The sequence below is a fragment of the Mauremys mutica genome, chromosome 2 (assembly GCF_020497125.1).
Source record: "Mauremys mutica isolate MM-2020 ecotype Southern chromosome 2, ASM2049712v1, whole genome shotgun sequence".
NCBI classification, from domain to species: domain Eukaryota; kingdom Metazoa; phylum Chordata; order Testudines; family Geoemydidae; genus Mauremys; species Mauremys mutica.
The window spans coordinates 98,094,639-98,114,113 of record NC_059073.1 but is presented as its reverse complement, the minus strand read 5'-3'; the positions used below and the strand labels follow the sequence as shown (position 1 = coordinate 98,114,113).

At 41.6% G+C, this 19,475-nt stretch overlaps 1 protein-coding gene across 1 annotated transcript in view; it reads left to right on the top strand.

The window, feature by feature from the left end:
* Window positions 1-9,564: 9,564 nt before the first annotated feature.
* Window positions 9,565-19,475, top strand: part of LOC123363191 (protein-glutamine gamma-glutamyltransferase 5-like) — a 60,573-nt gene continuing 50,662 nt past the window's right edge. Inside the window, exons 1-9 of the mRNA XM_045004075.1 lie at window positions 9,565-9,571; window positions 12,243-12,422; window positions 14,151-14,269; window positions 15,342-15,470; window positions 15,728-15,905; window positions 16,890-17,022; window positions 17,640-17,743; window positions 17,856-18,098; window positions 19,081-19,407. Coding sequence (XP_044860010.1) covers window positions 9,565-9,571; window positions 12,243-12,422; window positions 14,151-14,269; window positions 15,342-15,470; window positions 15,728-15,905; window positions 16,890-17,022; window positions 17,640-17,743; window positions 17,856-18,098; window positions 19,081-19,407 — 1,420 coding nt within the window. The remainder of the gene's footprint in view (window positions 9,572-12,242; window positions 12,423-14,150; window positions 14,270-15,341; window positions 15,471-15,727; window positions 15,906-16,889; window positions 17,023-17,639; window positions 17,744-17,855; window positions 18,099-19,080; window positions 19,408-19,475) is intronic.

Genomic DNA, 19,475 nt, shown 5'->3' with positions numbered 1-19,475 from the left:
AAGAGTGATTCAGAGATGCAGCATGGAATATATAACGTTGTCCTTAACTAGGCATGATTCTTGCATGTTCTTGACATAAAAAACCTCCCATAAACTGATCTTGGAATTTTGCCAGCGTTATTTGATGTGACTAGAGATTATATAGAAACCCACCATGTCATGTGCTTAACTTTACAGATGTGTGTAGTCCCAGTAATCCCACATAAAGTTAAGCACATGTGCTTGCAGAATTTGGCATGTGCCTGTATGTGAGTGTATATCAGAGTGCGGGAATGTGTTCCAAATAAAATGCCACTGACAACAGCTCTAGTCAGGCACCTTTGTGGTAACAGGGCATTAAAGATAAAGTAACTTGTGCTTTTGTTGCTTGTTCTTTAAGGCCTTGTGGCATTCAAACAGCTGTAGGTAACAGGGCAGCCAGGAGGGCTGCTTCTGCAGTTCCACTACCACTGAATATTAGTGAGGTGCAAGTGGTCTTATTTATGCCTGTTGCCAGTTGGTATACACTAATATTTGAATATGGGAAGGTGGTGGTCTGGGATGGAGAGTGACAAGTGTGGGGATGACTCTACTTATACCAAGTCGTGTTTCCTTTAGCTGTTGTCTTAAGTTATTGAAATAAAGTTGTTGTTCAGTGATACGCAGACCTCAGTGGTTCAGGAGCCAAATTAGTGATCACCATAACTGAAAAAGAGCCGCAGTAGTGTGAATTCATTATTTCATTTAGTATTTGTATATGTTGTTCTCACAGAAAAATGACTGACTAACCAATTGTAGAATACTTGACAAGATAGTAAAAGCATCCTGATTGGTAATAATTAAATCACACAGTGTTTTAATATGGGCTGCAAGGAGCCACATTAAAGAGCCACTTGCAGCTCCCAAACCTTGCTGTATCACTGTTGTAGCCTCTTGGCCACCACTCATGTAAATTGTTGTCTGACTTCCTTGGTCCCCACCTTCAGAAATACTGTGATAATCCAATACGAAGAACACAATGATTGCCCAGCTCAATCAAGGGAGAGCAGGTGGTGAGGGATGTGGCTCTAATACAAATATCACCACTGGTGAGGAAAAATTGCAGCTAAGTTATCTTGGGTTTTTTTTTTCCTCCAAAGAAGCTAGAAAAATTTCAGTGTAGTGCACAGGGCTGATGGGTTCACACTCTTTGGAGCTCTCTTTTTGATATTTGCCCTTTGGTCACTAATGAGCTCAAATGATTCCTCTATAAGTCTACAAGATATTGTGTGTAACTGCCATGCTTTGTAAAGATGACACCACAATCAGTTTTAAAATTAAATTGATCCAAAAATAGGATCAAGCTAAAACATGAATAAAGTCAATATTAGTAGGTTATGCAATTTAAAATAATTTTTTGAGAGAGAAAACCAAGATTATACATAATGTAATTTAACAATGTTCCTTTTTTAAAAAAGCACCCAAGCTTTTATACAGTCAGAGTGAAAACAAAAATGGGCCACTTTTATGTGGTCTTAAAATGTAGCTTTAGTCAGAAAAGTGTCTGGAGAAACTGGAACCTACACTCAGGGGCGGCTCTAGGTATTTTGCAGCCCCAAGCACTGCAGGCAGGCTGCCTTCGGCGGCTTGCCTGCGGGAGGTCCCGGGTCCTGCGGATTTGGCGGAATGCCTGCGGGAGGTCCGCTGAAGGCGCGGGACCAGCGGACCCTCCGCGGGCATGCCGCCCAAGGCAACCTGCCTGCTGCCCTCACGGCGACCGGCAGAGCGCCCCCCATGGCTTGCCGTCCCAGGCACGTGCTTGGCGTGCTGGTGCCTGGAGCCGCCCCTGCCTACACTTATCAAAGATGTGCTCTTTGTGTATATGTAGATTCTTTCCTGCTTATTTAATGACAAAATTAAGTTTCCATTGCATTTTAGGCACTGTGTGAAGTGCTAGTAGGAGGTATGTGAGTTAGATGTTATTCCTTCTTGTGCATCAATAAACCCATGATGCCATTTTTAGAATCATTTTTCAAGTAGGACTGAACTTTACACATGTAGGACCAGGTTGTAATACCTTTACTCAGCCTGAATAGTACCTTACATGACAAGCAGTCCCATTGGACTTCAACGGGAGAACTTGTGGAGTAGGGTTTTGCAGGTTAGCCCATAATATTGGCTATCACTGCAGTGCTTAGAAGCCCCAGACATGGACCAGGACCCTATTGTGCTAAATGTTGTACAAACACAGAACAAAAAAGAGTCCCTGCCCCAAAGAGCTGACAATCCAAGTACAAGACAAGAGACAAGAGGTGGATACAGACAGACAGGGAGTACAAGGAAACAGTGACACAATATTGGTCAGCATGATAGATTGTCATCCCAGTGGTCTATAAGCCTTCTGTCTAAAGTCAATCTTGAATCATAAATAACCTCTCCTGGCTTATTTAAATCCCATTGCTAAATCAAAACCTTTTGGCAAAACTGAGTTGTACTGTATATATGGAACTGAACTATATGCTATTCATAGCAAATACAAACTCTACTTAGAGTTAAACAGAGGTAGTGCTTTCTCTGTCTTATTGGTCAGTGGGACAGGGGTGCACCATTAATCACTTGTCTGGCGCTGCCTCCTGGTCACTCTGGGGATTAGCTCTCAAGGCTGACGCCCCTTCCCATAGTCGTACGCTGTCTCTCTCTCAGGTCTGCAGCTCCTCTCTCATCCCAGGAACTGCAGCATCCTCTTTGTGACTCAGCCTTCTGGTTAGGTCACTCAGTGTTTTCCCCCATCTGGGATATATCACAGCCTTTCCTTCAGCAATACTAGCCAGTCTTCCCTTTCACTGCCTCAGGTGCCACTCCTTCAGTGACTGGTAGGGGAACCCAGCCCCGCCCTTTCCTCCGGGTTCCAGTCCAGGGAACCCTATAGCTAGCAGTTCTGGGCTTTCCTCTCCAAGGCCTCACTGCTCCTTCCCTGGTCCACTTCCCACTCTTCTGGTTCTCCTCCTCACTCTGGGTGTACGAGCTCCAAATCCTCCTCCCTCTTCCCAGGGAGTGACTGCCCTTTCCCAGCAGCCCTTGTCTGTTGCCGCTTCCTTGCTTTATAGGCCCCACCTACTCCTGCACAGCTGAACCTGGCTCTATCTCCAGGTGCAACCTGTGGAGTTAATAGCCTGCTTAGGGACCTGAACCCCATCTAGTCACCCATCTGAGCCCCATTACTGTCACCCATCTGGTCATTGTGGAGATAACTCTTAAGCAGCTTTTATAAAGTCTTTTTTAGGAGGTGTATAATATAATAAAATGTAGTTCATAAACCAGAAATAAATTGAAAAAAAAGAAAGAAAGAAAGAGATGCTAGAAAACAGTATAGGCGCCGACTTCCTCTCTACCAGGAGGTGGTTGACCCCCTGCCCCAGGCCTCATCCCCACTCCACCCCTTGCCCCAAGTCTCCACTCCACCCCGCCTCTTCCTGCCCCCTCTCTGCTCCCGGCCCTGCCCCCACTCCACCCCTTCCCCAAACCCCTACTCCTGTCCAGCCTCTTCCCTGGCCCTTTCCACCCCCTCCCCCGAGCATGCTCTGTCCTCCACTCCAGGAGGCTCTGGGAGGGATGGGGAGGAGTTGATCAGCGGGGCTGCCGGTGGGCAAGAGATGCTAGGGGGAGGGAGGGAGCTTGGGTGCTAAGCACCCGCTAATTTTTTTCCATGGATGCTCCATGTCTGGAGCACCCATGGAATCGGTGCCTATGGGAAACACCCTTGTTAAAAATCAGACCACGCCTCTCCAGTGCATCAGGTGCTAAGATGATCGAATCCCAGAATACGTTTAAATGCTTTTTCTCTGACACTTAAAGGTGCATATTGCCAAGAGGTAGAGATTTCAAGCAATGGCCAGGAACAAGAGAGGTTAACATGGCACCCTGAGTCAGGACTGTTTAACAGCCTTGGTACAGGGAGGAAAGGGCCTCCAAAGAAAAAACGTATGAGGAGCCTCACAGAATGAGTCTATTCCAAGTTTTGTACTGTTTCTCTCCAGCTTCTGGAAAGACAGGTTTTCACTCAGGCTGTAAGAGCCACCTACCCACACCCTTATTTAACACATATATTTGATTTTGTTTAATGTTTAAGCCCTCATTTGAGCAAACCTGTTTCTTTGCATTGGTTTAGCTGTAAATTGGGTTTAATAATTGCCCACTCCCAATGTAATAGTCCTCAGTGCTTTCAGCTCCTCAGATGAAAGATGCTGTCAATGCAAATTCATTTTTTTTAATTAGAAACTTTTGGGTGTGTTCTGCAGCAGTTTTTCAAGTAAGTCAGTCCACAGTGACTCACTGCTGTAATTTGGGAATGCAGAATGTGTGACATGTTGGATGAATACTCATCCCAGCATATTTGGAGTTTCAGATCAAGTAACTCTCTGCAGAATAGCACTAATTTTAGATTTCCCTGTAGCTACACATGAATCCTACTGGGCTATTGGGAGTGGATGGGGATGCCAGCTGACAACTTCTTCCAATATATCCTCTTGATATGGAATTTATGTAGTTGTGTCAGTTAAAGGAAGTGAAATGTTTTGTTGCCAAGTCAAAGCCGTGCTGCACCACTCTACACAACTTGCAGCTTCTAGAATGCGAGGCACAGTACAAACAGTTGCATTTACTGAAAGAAGTCACTAGATGACACTTTCAACGAAACACATTAAAATCACAACCCAGGTATAGTCCGATGCTTCCTTTAATATCCCACCTCAAGCTGTCATTTTGTATTCTTTCTCTTGAAAGGCTTCGTTGGATTCTTGATTACTCTGACTTTCCTATTGTTCCTGAATACATTAGAGATACTATGGAATTGCCTAAATGCACTCCACAGGTATTCTTGCTGTGATTGCACTGTCCTATTCTTCAGTTCTTGCCCCGTCTTAATGTTGTAATGGGCAATTGAGAGCTATGAAAGTTTTCTGGACTCTAGCAGGAACACCACTTGACTTACCCAAAGCTAAGTATGTATCAAAGTCCTGGGAGTTTTCAAAAATAATTGTTATACACTTATCTTTTAATGGGCAAAGGTAGGCTGGATGTGTCTTTTTGCCTAGGCAACACTATTTTTAATAGCAAGGCCATAATGGTGAGCCATAAAGCCTCTTCACTGTTTTGTGATATAGATTCCAGTGCTCTCAGTTCCAGCAGAAGTCAGTGACTCACATCCATGCTGGAGATACTCTGCACTTGACAGGATCAGACTGATAATCCACTGCCGTTCTTCAGTTATAACTAACACTCTTTGAACCTGAGCAGTCCAGCCATTTCTTGCTGCTTATTTATTTTCCTCCATTTGTCACAAGCTTTTATTTATTTATTTATTTAGGCAAGTGAGTAGAGATATTGTGGGGACTTTAATTAGTCTGTTCTTTAGGACTGCACACAGCTGTACTAATTTTTATAGTGCTCTTCAGTCATTAATCCTGTGGTGACAAAAAACAAAACCTTGTTGCAGATCAGAAATGTTTCCATCTATTTACAAGACTCTGGCTATTACTTCATTGCTGGGGAATCCCACCAATGCCAGATTTGCTGGTAGAAGGCCAGTGTCAATCATGCTACTTTGAATCTGAGTAAATTGATCTGGTCATCCATTGCAAACGTAGCCCTCTTTTCCCGTTCACTGAATGGTTTTAAATCAGTTCACATTTTGGTGACTAAATCATTTTTAAGTATTACTTTAATCATTTATATGAACCCACAGTAGCTAGAGGTGGTTAAAATATTTTTGGTCAAGATATTTTCCTACCCAAAAAATGAGACTTCATCAGAAACAAAACCTTATGTGGGAAAATGTAGATTATAAATAATTTTTTATTATTTTTAAAGGAAATTTCAAAACATTTTAAATTTAATTTTGTTATGAATATGATTTTTAGTTCTGGTGTGTTTTCTGAAAACCAATTTTTTTATAAATTCAAAATTTCAGATTTCAGATTTTTCCTCTCTTCCTCTTTCCATTGTTCCTTTTTGCTGCTGAATTCAACATAATAAAGGATATCTAGATTTTTTGTTGTTGTTTTTTTCTTATAACTTTTCAAAGTTCTCAAAATTTGGAAAGGTTATGGAGTGGCAAAAGGAAAAATGAAAATGAATTACAGACTTCCCAAGCTATCACAGGGAAATGAAAAAAAGAAAGGGGAAAGTTGGAGGGTAAAATGTAAATGTTTTTTGTTCTGTTGCAAAAAAAAGGAAGGGGAAAATAACAAAAAATTGAAGTTTTAAAAAATTATTTCATTTTCAAAACTGTAATGAAAAGTTGAATAGAAATGAAAAATTTTATTCAAATCAAATTGAGATTAAAATTTCCAATCTAGTTTCATTTCCAAAAGTAGAAAAAAAAATCAAACAAAATTTTCAGTTTTTTTGTTTTGTTTTTTTTTTCCCCAGAGAAAAAAATGGCTTGTCAGCCACCTGGGATATTAGCCTCTGGATTGTCTGTGAATTGTACACTTAGACACTTTACTAATTGCCACCTGTTTGTGGTGTTTGAATGGCCACCTAATTCACATGATATTATTTCTGCCCTCTGGTCGAATGACAAAGTTTTTAAACAGAAGAATGACAAATAATAAATACAAGACAGCTTACATTGCACAATCCGTCTGAGTCTTCAGTTGAGTGATCATTCATGCTACAATTAATGAAACATTTGGGATTCACATACATTTTCACAAATGCCCAATGGCCATTCAAATGCTTGTGAACAACAAATATTACCCCACAAATAACATCCACTTCCACCTGTGAAATTGTCAATTTCTCTGTTCTTATTGACACCCACTGGTGCTAAATCATAGTTGTGGAGCAGATGAAGAAATCTTTCTTTTGCTCTGTCATAAAATCTATGAAAACTGGACCAGCAGAGCTGTTCTGAGCAGTCTGCTAAATACAAGCTGCTTCCATTCAGTATCGCCAACAACAGGGGCAATACTCCTCAGAGTATTTCTCTTTGTGCTGAACTTGTTCACTGGTAAGATTGATCAGATTTAGATCAGTTTGATGGAGAAGGGTGTCAGAGACACTGAGGGCTGAGTTTTCTTCAGTCTCTTAGGGTATGCTGATACTGAAAGAAATATTCACATGGAGCATGGAGTCTCTGAGTCTGGGTCAATTGTCTTGAGCTTGAGCTGTGGGGCTAAAAATAACAGCATAGATGATCCTGCTTGGGCTGGAGTCCAGAGTCCAAGACCCTCCCCCGTCACCAGGGTTCAGAGCTCAGGCTCCAGTCTAAGCCTGAACAACTACACTGGTAATTTTTAGCCTCACAGCCCACGCCCTGTGAGCCCGAGTCAGTTCACTAGGCTCTGAGACTTGGCACTATGGGTTTTTCTGTGCAGTGTAGAAATACCCTTAGTATCTGATTCAAATCCCACTGAAGTCAATTGCAGTCTTTCCACTGATTTTCAATGGGCCTTGGATTTGGGATTACTGAGGTTCTACAGATTTGCTGGGGCCCTGAGGCTAAATCTTTGCATTGGTGAGAGCTAGCAGGGAATCCTTGTACCAAATTTAGATGACAACTGTCGCTCTCTATGGCAGGACAAACAGTAGTTGGGCCTTTGTTGAAATAATGTCTGCATCCCTCTTTTCTGAAGGCTCTACAATAGATTCTGGTGGGCTAAATGCAGGACTATATATAGGATTTTTTAGCTGCTATCAGTCTGTTTCCAGATCCTGTTATAGTGCAGAAACCATATTGATATATCCAACAAGGTCCAAATTATCTGCAAAACTTAGGAGTGAATGTTGAATTTGCATTAAATGAGTAATCAGCCATGTATATCATTGACCATGAGGTGTTGAATTGCCTACAGAACCTGGCAGGAATAGACAGCGCTAATCTTCATTGGCTTTCTTCTTTCCTTTTCTGAGAAATTAAAAACATAATGCTCTAACGTCACATAATGAAGTTAGATGAATTGAAGAATCATGTTGCTTTAATGATTCACCAGATGAAAAGAAAAAAAAATGTATAGGCTTTAAAATTAAAAACTGGTGTAAATGAGTGTCAGTGGATGATTACTGTAGATTACACCAGATTTGATTTTTGTCTCATTAGCAGTTTTTATAAGAACCTTAGATTTCTTTTGTTCTCAGCCAATGGTTACTAAAGATATTTTGTAAAAAAGTTAGCATGTAACTTACAATTTAAATGTAATTAAGGATATAGTCCAAAGAGGAGAAAAAAAATCAAAACATTTTATTTAGTTAGAAAGTTTAGTTACTTCAAGACTGATGTGGTTTATTGCGACTATTCTGTTGAGATAAGCTTTTACAAAAAAGTGATATATGGAATCATTTTATTTTAAATAGTGTCACTAGAATATCTGTTAGACCTAGCTGAGTCAGATTGCATAACTACTAAATGCAATATATCATGGGTGGACAGGCGGGAGATTTGTGAAGCATTCACAAACCAGCTTCCTTAATAGTGAATCTATTATGTGTTTGAAGATAGAATGCAAACAAATACAAGTCTATGTATCAATTGCAAAATATCTGACGAGGGTGATCAATACTTGTGCTTACCTAACTTCCTTACCCTCCACCTATTGCTATGTGACAAAAGCCCTAATATATCCGGGTTGGAGGGTGGAGCTTTGGCACTAGCAGCTCAGATATGTATATTCAGTGTTGAATATGTGTATTTTATCACAAATATATGTAAGTGTTCAGTGTCACATAGGTGAATCCAGACTGCTTCTGGAACTTTGTGAAAATCTAAATATTCTATTGGGCTCAAATATAGTTATATCAAGGTGAAGCCCTAGTATTAACGTATTCTCAATTTTTGCTCCCTGTATTTGAATAGTGAAGGGATGAGTTCCTTAAATTATACATGCACAATTTAAATATACACACAGCCATCTTTGAAGGAACAGTGTAGTTTCCAGGTAGAAAATTACTCTAATTTCCAAAAGCAGTTGTATTATGGTTTATGATAAGAAAGTTTCCACTGGGGTATACGGCACTCCTGAGCCTCCACTCTGGCAAGTCATGGCACATAGTAGGCTGTACTGTGTGCCTGTATTCCATAGAAAATTCTTGATGTTATCTGGCTATGCTGATTCACTCCAATTTCTGTCCAGTAAATTCTTTGTTATAAGTAAAAGTGGGCACAAAGTGTTCTCAACTTGTGTGACTTATATCACCACATGATTTTCTATGCTCAGGAGGTTTTCAGATTCATCACATCACTGAAGTATCCCAGAGACCTGGGCCACTGGAGACATCTATGCTATTGGCAAAGAACCAAAATTCCTCCCTGCCTTCAGCTGGACTCACTCTGGTAATGCTTGAAGTGAATATTACTCTGAGATGTTTATGAGCATCAGTGAATATGTGGGTGAGGCCTCACCCTAAACATGTTCTAGTTAATTGGCATTTTGTTGATGCAATATGCATAAGCGTATTGTCGTTCTGAGTATAAATACTGCTGACAGGAGATGAGGTTTACAGTCACAGATGAACTCAACCAGATCTTGGGGTATAGCATCGAACTTGCTAAGGAGCAATTGGACTGGGTGCTACTCTGCTTAAGAAACTGGTCTGTGTGCAAGGAAAATGGAAGGTGAGTGCTTTGGAGCTTTGTTATCATGTGACTAATATCTGAAAGGAGAGGTGGCAGACAAGGCAAGCAGACTAAGGAATCTGCCAGAAACATGGACAAAATCTGTGCAAACTACTGTGTAAATTCAAGACAAGAGATCATTTTTGTGGTTTAGATACTCTTTGTTGTGAATATTGTCATAAAAAGATAATATTTTCTGTGATAATTACTTTATATTTGAACTCAGTTTTTCCCCTTTAAAAAACAATAACAAAAAACAGCCCACCCCCTACAGATATCAAAAGTGATTTTAAACCTTGAGAATTATGGGAAATATGATGAGGAGATGGTGTGATGACCATTTCTGAGAGGAATGAAAAGGCAAATTATAAAAAACTACATGTAAAGCATAAAGTAAAAATAACTAATGTTCTGTGTTCCCAGTGATTTAGAGCTAAATTCCCATTGGCTGGAGAAAACCAATGGGAGGTATTAGAGCTGATTATCAGTGGCTCTCTAAGCTGATTGCAAGATACTAGCTAACTTTAAAGAAGCAATTGTTAGATCATTGCTCCAAAAATGTTATCTGGCTATGCTGATTAACTCCAGTTATTGCCCTGTTTAGAATCTCCTACTTTTAGGGAGTTTACTGAGAAGGTTTTGGCAAGGCATCTTAGATAGCATCTGGATTCCCCTGGTTTCCTTGTCCCCAATTAAATTGGGCTTGAGCTTCAACGTGGTGTAGATGTGCTGATTGTGTGGGGTTGTAAGTGTCCTTCAGGTGATAGATGAAGATCTGTTAGTTGACTTTGATACTGCTGGCCATGAGATATAGATTCATCTACAACCCCTAGGAGGGGTTTATGTGGGTCTAGTCTTTTCTTACTGAGAGATGCTTTTGATTAGCAGTAAAGATTTCCATAGAGTTCAATTCTGTCATTTTCTTAGTTCAACATGTGATGCTTTTAGGAGCAGAGGTGGGCTCTGTGTATCCTGCAAAGCAGAGGTGAAAGTAACTTAAAAGACTTACCGGTACTCCAGAGTCCTGCAGAGGGGGAGGGGCCTCAACTGGAAGAGGCGTGGCCTCTATCAGAAGAGGTGGGGCCTTTAAATCCCGGGGCTTTTAAATCAGGATTTAAAGGGCTCGGGGATTCGGCTGAAGCTAGAAGCCGGGCCCTTTAAATCACCCCCGGAGCTACAAGCTGCAGAGGCAGCTGGGAGCCCTGGGGTGTGGGCAGGGGCAAAAATAATTTACATTTCTTACCCATATGGTCCAATCGCAAGCAACCCACCTCTCCTACGTACTTCATGGATCTCTCCCATTGCATAACATAGATAGAGAAAATAAAGCTACTATTACTACTACCAGTACTGTCTGTAATAAAACTTTACTACTAGAATAAGCTTGAAAAAGTGAAAATTCACTGTCACATTTTTCTCCGTGTCTTCCCTCCTTCTCCAGCCAGGCTGCCGACACTAGGCTCCGTGCTTTCTCCCTGCCTGGCACTCAGCAGCTGCAGGGGCTTCCCTCTAGCTTGCAGCAGGGAGCAGGGAGACTGGCTGAGGGAGGGAGAAGCCTGCCTCCTGCATAAGAACAGTTTAAACTCAGCTGTTCCCTGCTCAGTTCAGTAAGATTTCAAAGAGGATCTGCAAGCAGTTTGGAAATCACAACCATGATCCTCTGCTGGGGAGGGAATGGGATAGATTTGAACTTGGAAATGGTTCCTGATTTTGATTGTGTTTTTTGTGTATAGGAGATCCCCTCATCCTGGGGGCAGAAAAGAATTGCCCCTGCCCTGGTCACACACACCCTCTCCCCTGCCCCAACAACAACTGGGAATGAAATTAACAAGGATGCCAGAAACAGGCTGCTAACGCTGGGGGTTGAACTGCGCAGGGAACAGCGGAGTTAAAACTGTTCTTATGCAGGCAGCAGCACCAGGCATCTCAGCCAGTCTCCCTACTGCAAGCTAGAACCTAGAGGAGAACCCCTGCTGAGGAGGGGGTGGGGGTGGGGAGGAATGCAGAGCCTTGTCTGCAGCCTGGCTGGAGGAGGGGGAGGGAGGAGACGAGAAACCAACGTGACAGTGAGTTTTCCCCTTCCACCTTCTTTTATTAGCTCTGGATTTAAGCTGTGCAGCCAAATGCTTGTATTTGTTGTGTATATTAGTATTGGAGAGATCTCCTCATCCCAGGAGCAGAAAAGGACTGCCCCTGCCATGGTCAAACACACCCTCCCCCCTGCTATTGTGAGTGAAATTAACAAGGATGCCAGAAACCACTCCTAACCCTGGGGGGCTGAACCGCTCAGGGAACAGCTGAGTTTAAACTATTCTTATGCAGGGGTCAGGCTTCTCCCTCCCTCAGGCAGTCTCCTTTTCTTACCGGTCCTCTGTACTGGCCCGTACGGGCTTACTTTCACCTCTGCTGCACAGGGAACTAACTTCATATGGGCATATGCCCTATCTGCTTCTACTGACCAGTTTCTCAACCCTTTTGAAGATTTGAAATATTTCTTGTTCTTTAACTAGTTCTTCAGAATGAAAATATATTGCTTTGATTAATTGCTATGCTCTCTATTTGTCTGTCATCTTTTCCCCTCCCGCAGGAAGCCTTGGCAACAGCTGTTAAATAATGAGTCCTCAATGATATATTTTTTTCTCATTGGGTTTATTCCTCTCTTTTCCTGCAGCTATTGCAACAGGAGATGTAGACCTGAACTGTCCTCACAACTGCAACAACCATAACACTCATTTCTTTGGCACTGACAAACAGATAGTGAGGAGAGGTCAGGCCTTCAACTTTTATGTGAACTTCAAGAACCGGGAATGGGATGACTCCAGGGACACCATCTCCTTCACTGTGGAGACAGGTAATCACTTCCAAACTTCATGAAGATGTGTGGTCTTCCCCCAGTCTTCTGCTAATAAATAATCTTTCCTCATTCACCACCTGTGCCGATAGATACCTTCTCCAAGCCCCCTTGCATTTCATGTGGAGTTTTAATTTCTCCCGAACCGTGCTGTGCTTTATTCACATAAATAAGAGACCTTATATTTTAGAAGCTTTACATTGCAAATGTCATTTTAACAAAGTATGTGTCTGTGGAATATGATTTGTCCATTTTTATTCAGACTTGTATTTTTCCTTTCCTGAAAAGGCCTCAGACCCTGTGAGTCAAATGGGACGAAGTGCAACTTCTCTCTAGGCAAATGTATAGATCACAGCTGCTGGAGTGCTTGCTACAAACCACATCAAAAAAGGTGCATGAACATCACCCTGTTTCCACCGACCAATGCCTGTATTGGCCGCCACATTCTCAACATGCACATCACATCTTGTAATCGCACATATGACCGGTGCCTAGGAGACTTTTACATCCTCTTTAATCCTTGGTGTGCTGGTAAGAAGCCCATAGGAAATCTGTGGTTAGAGAAATGCTGGGGATATTTATTATTTTGCTTATAGAAGGAGTTTGAAATTAACAAAACTATAAGGAACAGTTGCCTCAAGGGAGAGGGTGTTTGGGATAGTAAAAAATATTCTCAGAAGAGATGGACTTGAGATGTGCAATTCAGGTTCAGATTGTGCATGTTCATTTTCTCTCCTGCAAGTGCTGGGATCTCCCAATCTAGATTTTGAGGACTCCAAAATCCAGAGACGTTAGGAGCTCATTTTTTTCATTTGGTCACTTAATGCCATTAGTTTTAAAGTATAATGTTTCCCCCTCCACTTCTACAGCACTTTCCATCAGAATATTAAAGCGCTTCATGATACCACTCTGAAGTAAATTAGTTTGAGCTGGGAGGCCACTATCCTGTGGGATAGAGCACAGGGCAGGAGTCAGTAGGTTTGGGTAATGTTCCTGGCTGTTACTGCTGACTCTGTGGGTACACCTACACAACAATTAAACACCCCTGGCTAGCCCATGTCAATTGACTCGGGTTCATGGGGCTTGGCCTTGCAGGGCTGTAAAATTACTGTATAGACTTTTAGGTTCTGACTGGATCCTAAGCCTTGGGACCCCATGATGGGGGGGGGTCCTAGCTCCTGGGGTCCAACCTGAGCCCAAATGTCAACACAGCAATTTTTAACCCCACAGCCTGAAACCCATGAGCCTGAGTCAGCTGACAGACCAGTCACAGCCAGGCTGTGTAGACCTTCCCTGTATGACCTTAAGTGAGTCAGTAAGTGCCAAATATTCAAAAACAGTCTGTAATTTTGCATGCCTTGGTTTTTAGGTGCCAAATTTAAACTCACATTGTTTGAATTTCAGATGTGCACTGCACTGCAATGTCAGTGGAAGTTGGAGGTTCTCAGCATCTCTGAAATTCAGGCTGTACATATTTAAAGTTGGGTGAGACCTGTTAAAGGAAAAATTGATTTGACAAAAATCAAACTTTTAAATATACAGTGAGTTATTAAACAATTTATCCAAAACTCTAACAATGTTTCCAAGGAGATGACACACTTTAAAATGTTGCTCAAGTTCAAATTAAAAAAAGACAGGAAAATCAGCAGATTTGTAAAGAGAGAAAGGAAAGAGAAAGTGAGTGGTAGAGAAATTAGAGTGATAGTTCTGGCTCTGCTTCTTTTCCAGATGACCCCGTGTATATGTACAATGGGGCCCTCAGAAAAGAATATGTCCTGAATGAACAAGGAATGCTGTACCAGGGCGTTCACAAGCACATTACTTCTAGACCGTGGCACTTTGGACAGGTAAATGTCACACTGTGAGACTTGTTCAGAACTTGTGGAACCCAACAATAATTCAAAAGATGATGTTGACAGAGCCTAGCCAGACTGATCTTGCCTTTCTGTAGCACTGGTGCAATCCAAGATTTACATAAATATCTGGTATATTACAGAATTTAATGAGTTTTTCTTGTGCCAATCCAGACCATGCTCCAGTCTCAATACTTTAACATACAGTAAAAAAAAAAATCCACCTTGCGACCACTAGAGCAGAGAGACCTGATAGCCCAGTGGTAAGGGGCCGGGCGTTCTCCTAGGAGATCCAAACTCTATCTCATTCAGAACCTGTCTCCCCCACATCACAGGGAGTGCCCTAACCGCTGGACTATACAGTCAATCGGTCAATCTCTCCTACTGGACCTGTTCCACTTTATATCAATATTCATTGGGTCAGAGAGAGAAAATGACTCTAAGGCCTGGAGGTTAGCACACTTACCAAGTATGTGGGAGATTCAAGTTAAAGTCACTGCTTTGCATCATTCAGATCAAGAATTTGAACCTTTCACATCCCAGGAATGAGCCCTAACCATCTGGCTACTCTGGGTGGGTGTCTCTGATTTTCACAAAACACATTCAAAAGGAAACAGCTACAGAACAAGAAACATTTTGAAATCTCAAAAGTTTTCACAGGATGAGAAAACCACTTCTCACCCAGCCCTAGCGAGGACTACAGGATAGACACTCAACTCTGGGGAAAAGGTGAATTAACTTCACTTTGGCCCTACAGGGGTTGGGAAGGCAGTAGAGACTTCCCTGGAAGAAGCAGGGGACGTACCTCATATCAGGCCTCTGAATGAAAGATGGAAATGATTCCATTGGCCAAGCAAAAAGTAACTCTGACATGTTCTAACAGGAATCCTTTCCTTTCTGCAAGTAGATATGAGATACGATGCAAAGCCCTCAGCGCTGGCCTTTAGAAAAAGGGGTCTGCTCACTTGCATGAAGAGATCACAGCAATAAAAGGAAAACAAAAGGAAACTTATCAAAGCCAGCATTCCATAGTGTCTGTAACAGCCTTCTTTCCTTGTGCACGTAGTTTGAAGATGGCATTTTGGATATCTGCCTGAAACTCCTGGATATGGGTGCAAATTACCATCATGACTCTGACCGAGAAAGTAGTTGGCGCAATGATCCTGTGCATGTCAGCATGGTGGTAAACCACATGGTAAGTGAATGGTTAATCACATATGACCTCTGAATGCATCAGTAGCAGTGAGCTATGTTGTAGGAGAAGAGTGAAAGACACAGGAACCACACACACACATATACCACATATGGAGCTAAACAGGGAGGAATTTGACTAACCAAGTAAATCAGAATTTCCACAGTTTTAATAGCTCAATGCAGAATTTGTATCTTGGAAAAGTGTTAGGATGTAGAGAAGTGATCAGGTATTTAGATTTATTCTTGTCTGTTTTCCAGATTTGTGGCCATAGCAGTAACAGCATCATGAAGCTCCCACAGAACAATGATTACCTGCAGGGGGCTAAACCACTGTCATGGAATGGAAGTGTTCCCATCCTTCAGCAGTGGTATAAAGGCAGATGTAGGCCAGTCAGATATGGAGACTCTGCATCTCTTGCATCAGTAATGTGCACAGGTAAGCTAGCCTTCCCGTCCCCCGCCCCCCCACAAGTTGGTGGGGAATGATATATCAAGGAAAACAACCCTTCCCCAAAAGCCTATAGCAAGCAGCTCACCTGATCTGCATATCACCAGAAAAAAAAGTGGATCTATTTTTTGTTACCAAAATAAATTCACTATAAAATATCTGACTAGGGTGAGATCCAGCTTTGTCTCAGCATTGATCACAGCAGGAAGAAAAGCAGTACTCGTCCTTCTGGCCCAGACTCCAGTCAGTACTATATGCTGCAGTGCTTGCTGAGCATTTCCTCCAGTGATAAAAGGCAGAGTAAGAACAGTGTACTGTATGTGGTAGTATTTTCTTTTAGCACGAGCTTGGATGATGAATCAGAAGAAGAAGCAGTGACAATTGCAATAAAATGCTTGTCTATATCTCTTCCTAAAATCTGGGAGCCAAAGCAATTAGCTGCAAACTACTATCTTTTCCTATGAAAAGAGAGGATATTTTAGTCAGCTAGACAACACAGAAATTCCATTGGCAGGGTTATAAGTGATTGATTACTGAGGTAAATCAGTTTCTAAGTTGGTTGATGGGGATGTTTCATAACATAGTGATATTGAATCTGTGCGTCGTTTGCAATTAACGTTATAGAGGACTCTTGATGTTTTGTTAGTCAGACACTTATTATTGAGCCTACTAAAGCACCCAGGAAGAAAGCCTAACATCCCATTTCCTACTACTGTGTCCCCCTTTGCTACTTTTCCAACACCAAAATGAAGTCCCCTACTGAAGCTGACTTTGCACCATTAGTGTTATGTGCACTTAGTGTTTTTTGTTGGAGATTTTAGCTCAAACTATTTACATGTTATGTGTCAATTATAGGAGAAATTACTTGAAAAATAGGAAGGAAAGGAATTGGCTAACTTATTCCAGGAAAGCATTCTTTATAGGGACTTTTGAGTAAGTGTTCTGGACTCTGGAGCACTTTTTCCCTTACAGTGATGAGGTGTTTGGGAATCCCAAGCCGTGTTGTCACAAACTTCTATTCTCCTCAACGTGCTGAGAACCCCCTTGTTGTCAATGAACTTTTTGATTGTACTGGCAAAACACTGCGTGGCAAAGACAGTCTTTGGTAAGTGTGAAATCAACAATGAGTGAATGCTATTACTGATGTACAAGCTATAATGTAATGTAATGTAATGCTATTACTGATGCACATAAGCCTGACCATGGACCATTTCTTTAGTGTTGCAAGACTGTTGCAATAATTCAGTTTCATAATGACACATTGCAAGAAGATATAATTATGCACTAGTAGTACTTGCTTGACTGCTGAATCTACACAAGAATCAGATGCTCATAAAACATTCACCAAATTCATAAGTACTTAATACTACCTGCAAATGAGGCCATCTATCTTGGAGTGGCTCCAAAAATACTGACTGGATCATGAGAAACAAATCCTTCAGGGATCAGGGCCATCATCTTCCATCATGATCACTTAGTTGATAATCAGTTCTTTGATAGCTGATTTCTTGAGGCTCCTTATCATTGGTGTAGAGCTCTATGGTTGTAGTGTCTGCTCCCAATACAGCATTCACCCAGCTAGATCAATATCACACATCAATGGGAGCTTTCATATTCCCACCCTACCCCTGTTCTAGTCTGATTGGTCCAGAATTTTGACTTGTACCAAAGACTGGCCCCGGAGAGTTCTTTACAAAGTCTCTGAACTTTTACATGCTACAGGAGCTACCACTGCTGGAATGAATCTTGGATGGCCCGCAGAGATCTAAATCAATGTTGTGGTGATTGGCAGTGTCTGGATCCAACACCCCTGGAGACTGGTAGAGGTAAATGAACCCTATGTTTCTGTAAATGTCATTACTGTCCTATTCTTCAGGTTGTATAGTAGGCATCCTATGTTACGTAATGTAGTAATATGGTTGACTTGATCTGTGTTAGGTTCAATATGCTGTGGTCCTACTTGGGTCAGAAGCATCAAAGATGGAGATCTGGACTTGGACTATGACGGCCATCATATGTTCTCTCGGCTGAATGCAAGCTGTGTTGGCTGGCTTTCCCAAGGCTCTGTCTCAAAGACAAAACTACACTATGACACATGGCCTTGTGGGCAATACATCAGCACCAAGTGCATTGGTAGTGACCTACGGGAGGATATCACCAGCGCTTACAAGTATGAATTAGGTATGGACCAAAGACTTTACCTGGATTCACAGGAATTTGAAATGCTGATCATAAGAAATATAAACAAACACATTCTGTTCATTGTGAAAGTTCCCAGTTTTAAAGTAAAACTTCTCCAGACTGATCTAGTTTTTGGAAAGTAACCTTATTCCAAAGGCTTCTAAATATAATTGATTTTTATAAAAGATTGTGCTTAAAGTCATTCACTCCCACTATTTTCATTTGTATTCTGGCCCTGCCTGTTCCTTAGTTGGGTAATAGAGATCAGGATTGGGTTTTTTAGGACCTTTGAAACGCCCTAAATCATTCTTTAAGCAAGAGTTAACCTCTTTATTCTCACCTAGTGTACCAGCAATGTCAAGACACATGCTCATCAGTTAGCCACCTGACATATCCAGTATACCCTCATATTCATTTTTTTTTGTCAGTATAAGTTGTTACTGGGATACATTCACCATTCAACAGTAGTTAAAGGATTATACAGCACAACACTTACAGGAGTGTGAAATGGGTTGGAGCTAACTGTAAAAATGAAACCCCTGGCTGACTATGTCTGAGGGACAACAGGAGCAAAGTTAAGAAGCTGGACATTTGCGAGAGGGTCTTCATATGGATATCTCTAGTGTTTAGACAGATATATGTAATGTGGTCTATTGTACAAATTCTGGTCCTTGTAAAGCTGGTTCTGAGACTTATGTTGAATGCCTGTTTTTTTTATTTATTTACTCTACATATATAAAAAGGTAACAAACTGCAACTAAGCATGTTTTCCAAGTGATTTTCTTTCAGCATTCCTGTCTCCTTGAACTGCCATGTCTTGGAGAGGAGGTGCATTTTCTTTACGTTCGGCACCTGACTGTACCAGATTAAGCTCTGAGGAGAGGAGAGAAGAAGAAGGAATTTAATCACTTTTGGGGCGGAGGGAGTTGTTATGATCTCTTGTATCTCCAACAGGTTAAATGTCCCACATCTTCTTCAACAGGTTCTCTGAAAGACAAAGAAGCATTTTACAGAGCTTATAGAAAAATTCATTCTGGATACTGTAATGCTCCCAATTCAGATATAGACAGAGAGTTAGCATCTCTCCGAAGCCCATTCCTGAGTGATGCTGGTATTGCTATGAGGCTTAAGATGTCTAATTGCCCTGTATATGGCCAAGATGTCTGTCTGCAATGGGTGCTTGAAAACTTACGTAAGGAGCCCAAGAACCTGAATTTCAACTTGTGTGCTCAGGTGATGACATGCAATGGATGTCCATTGGATCAGTTCTGGAAGGACAATATGAATGTCATTCTGGGTCCAAGGGAAGGTAAGAAATATTGGAGCAATCTAATTCACTCTTGTTGGTCCAAAGTCAACACTATCCTCAGCAGATAG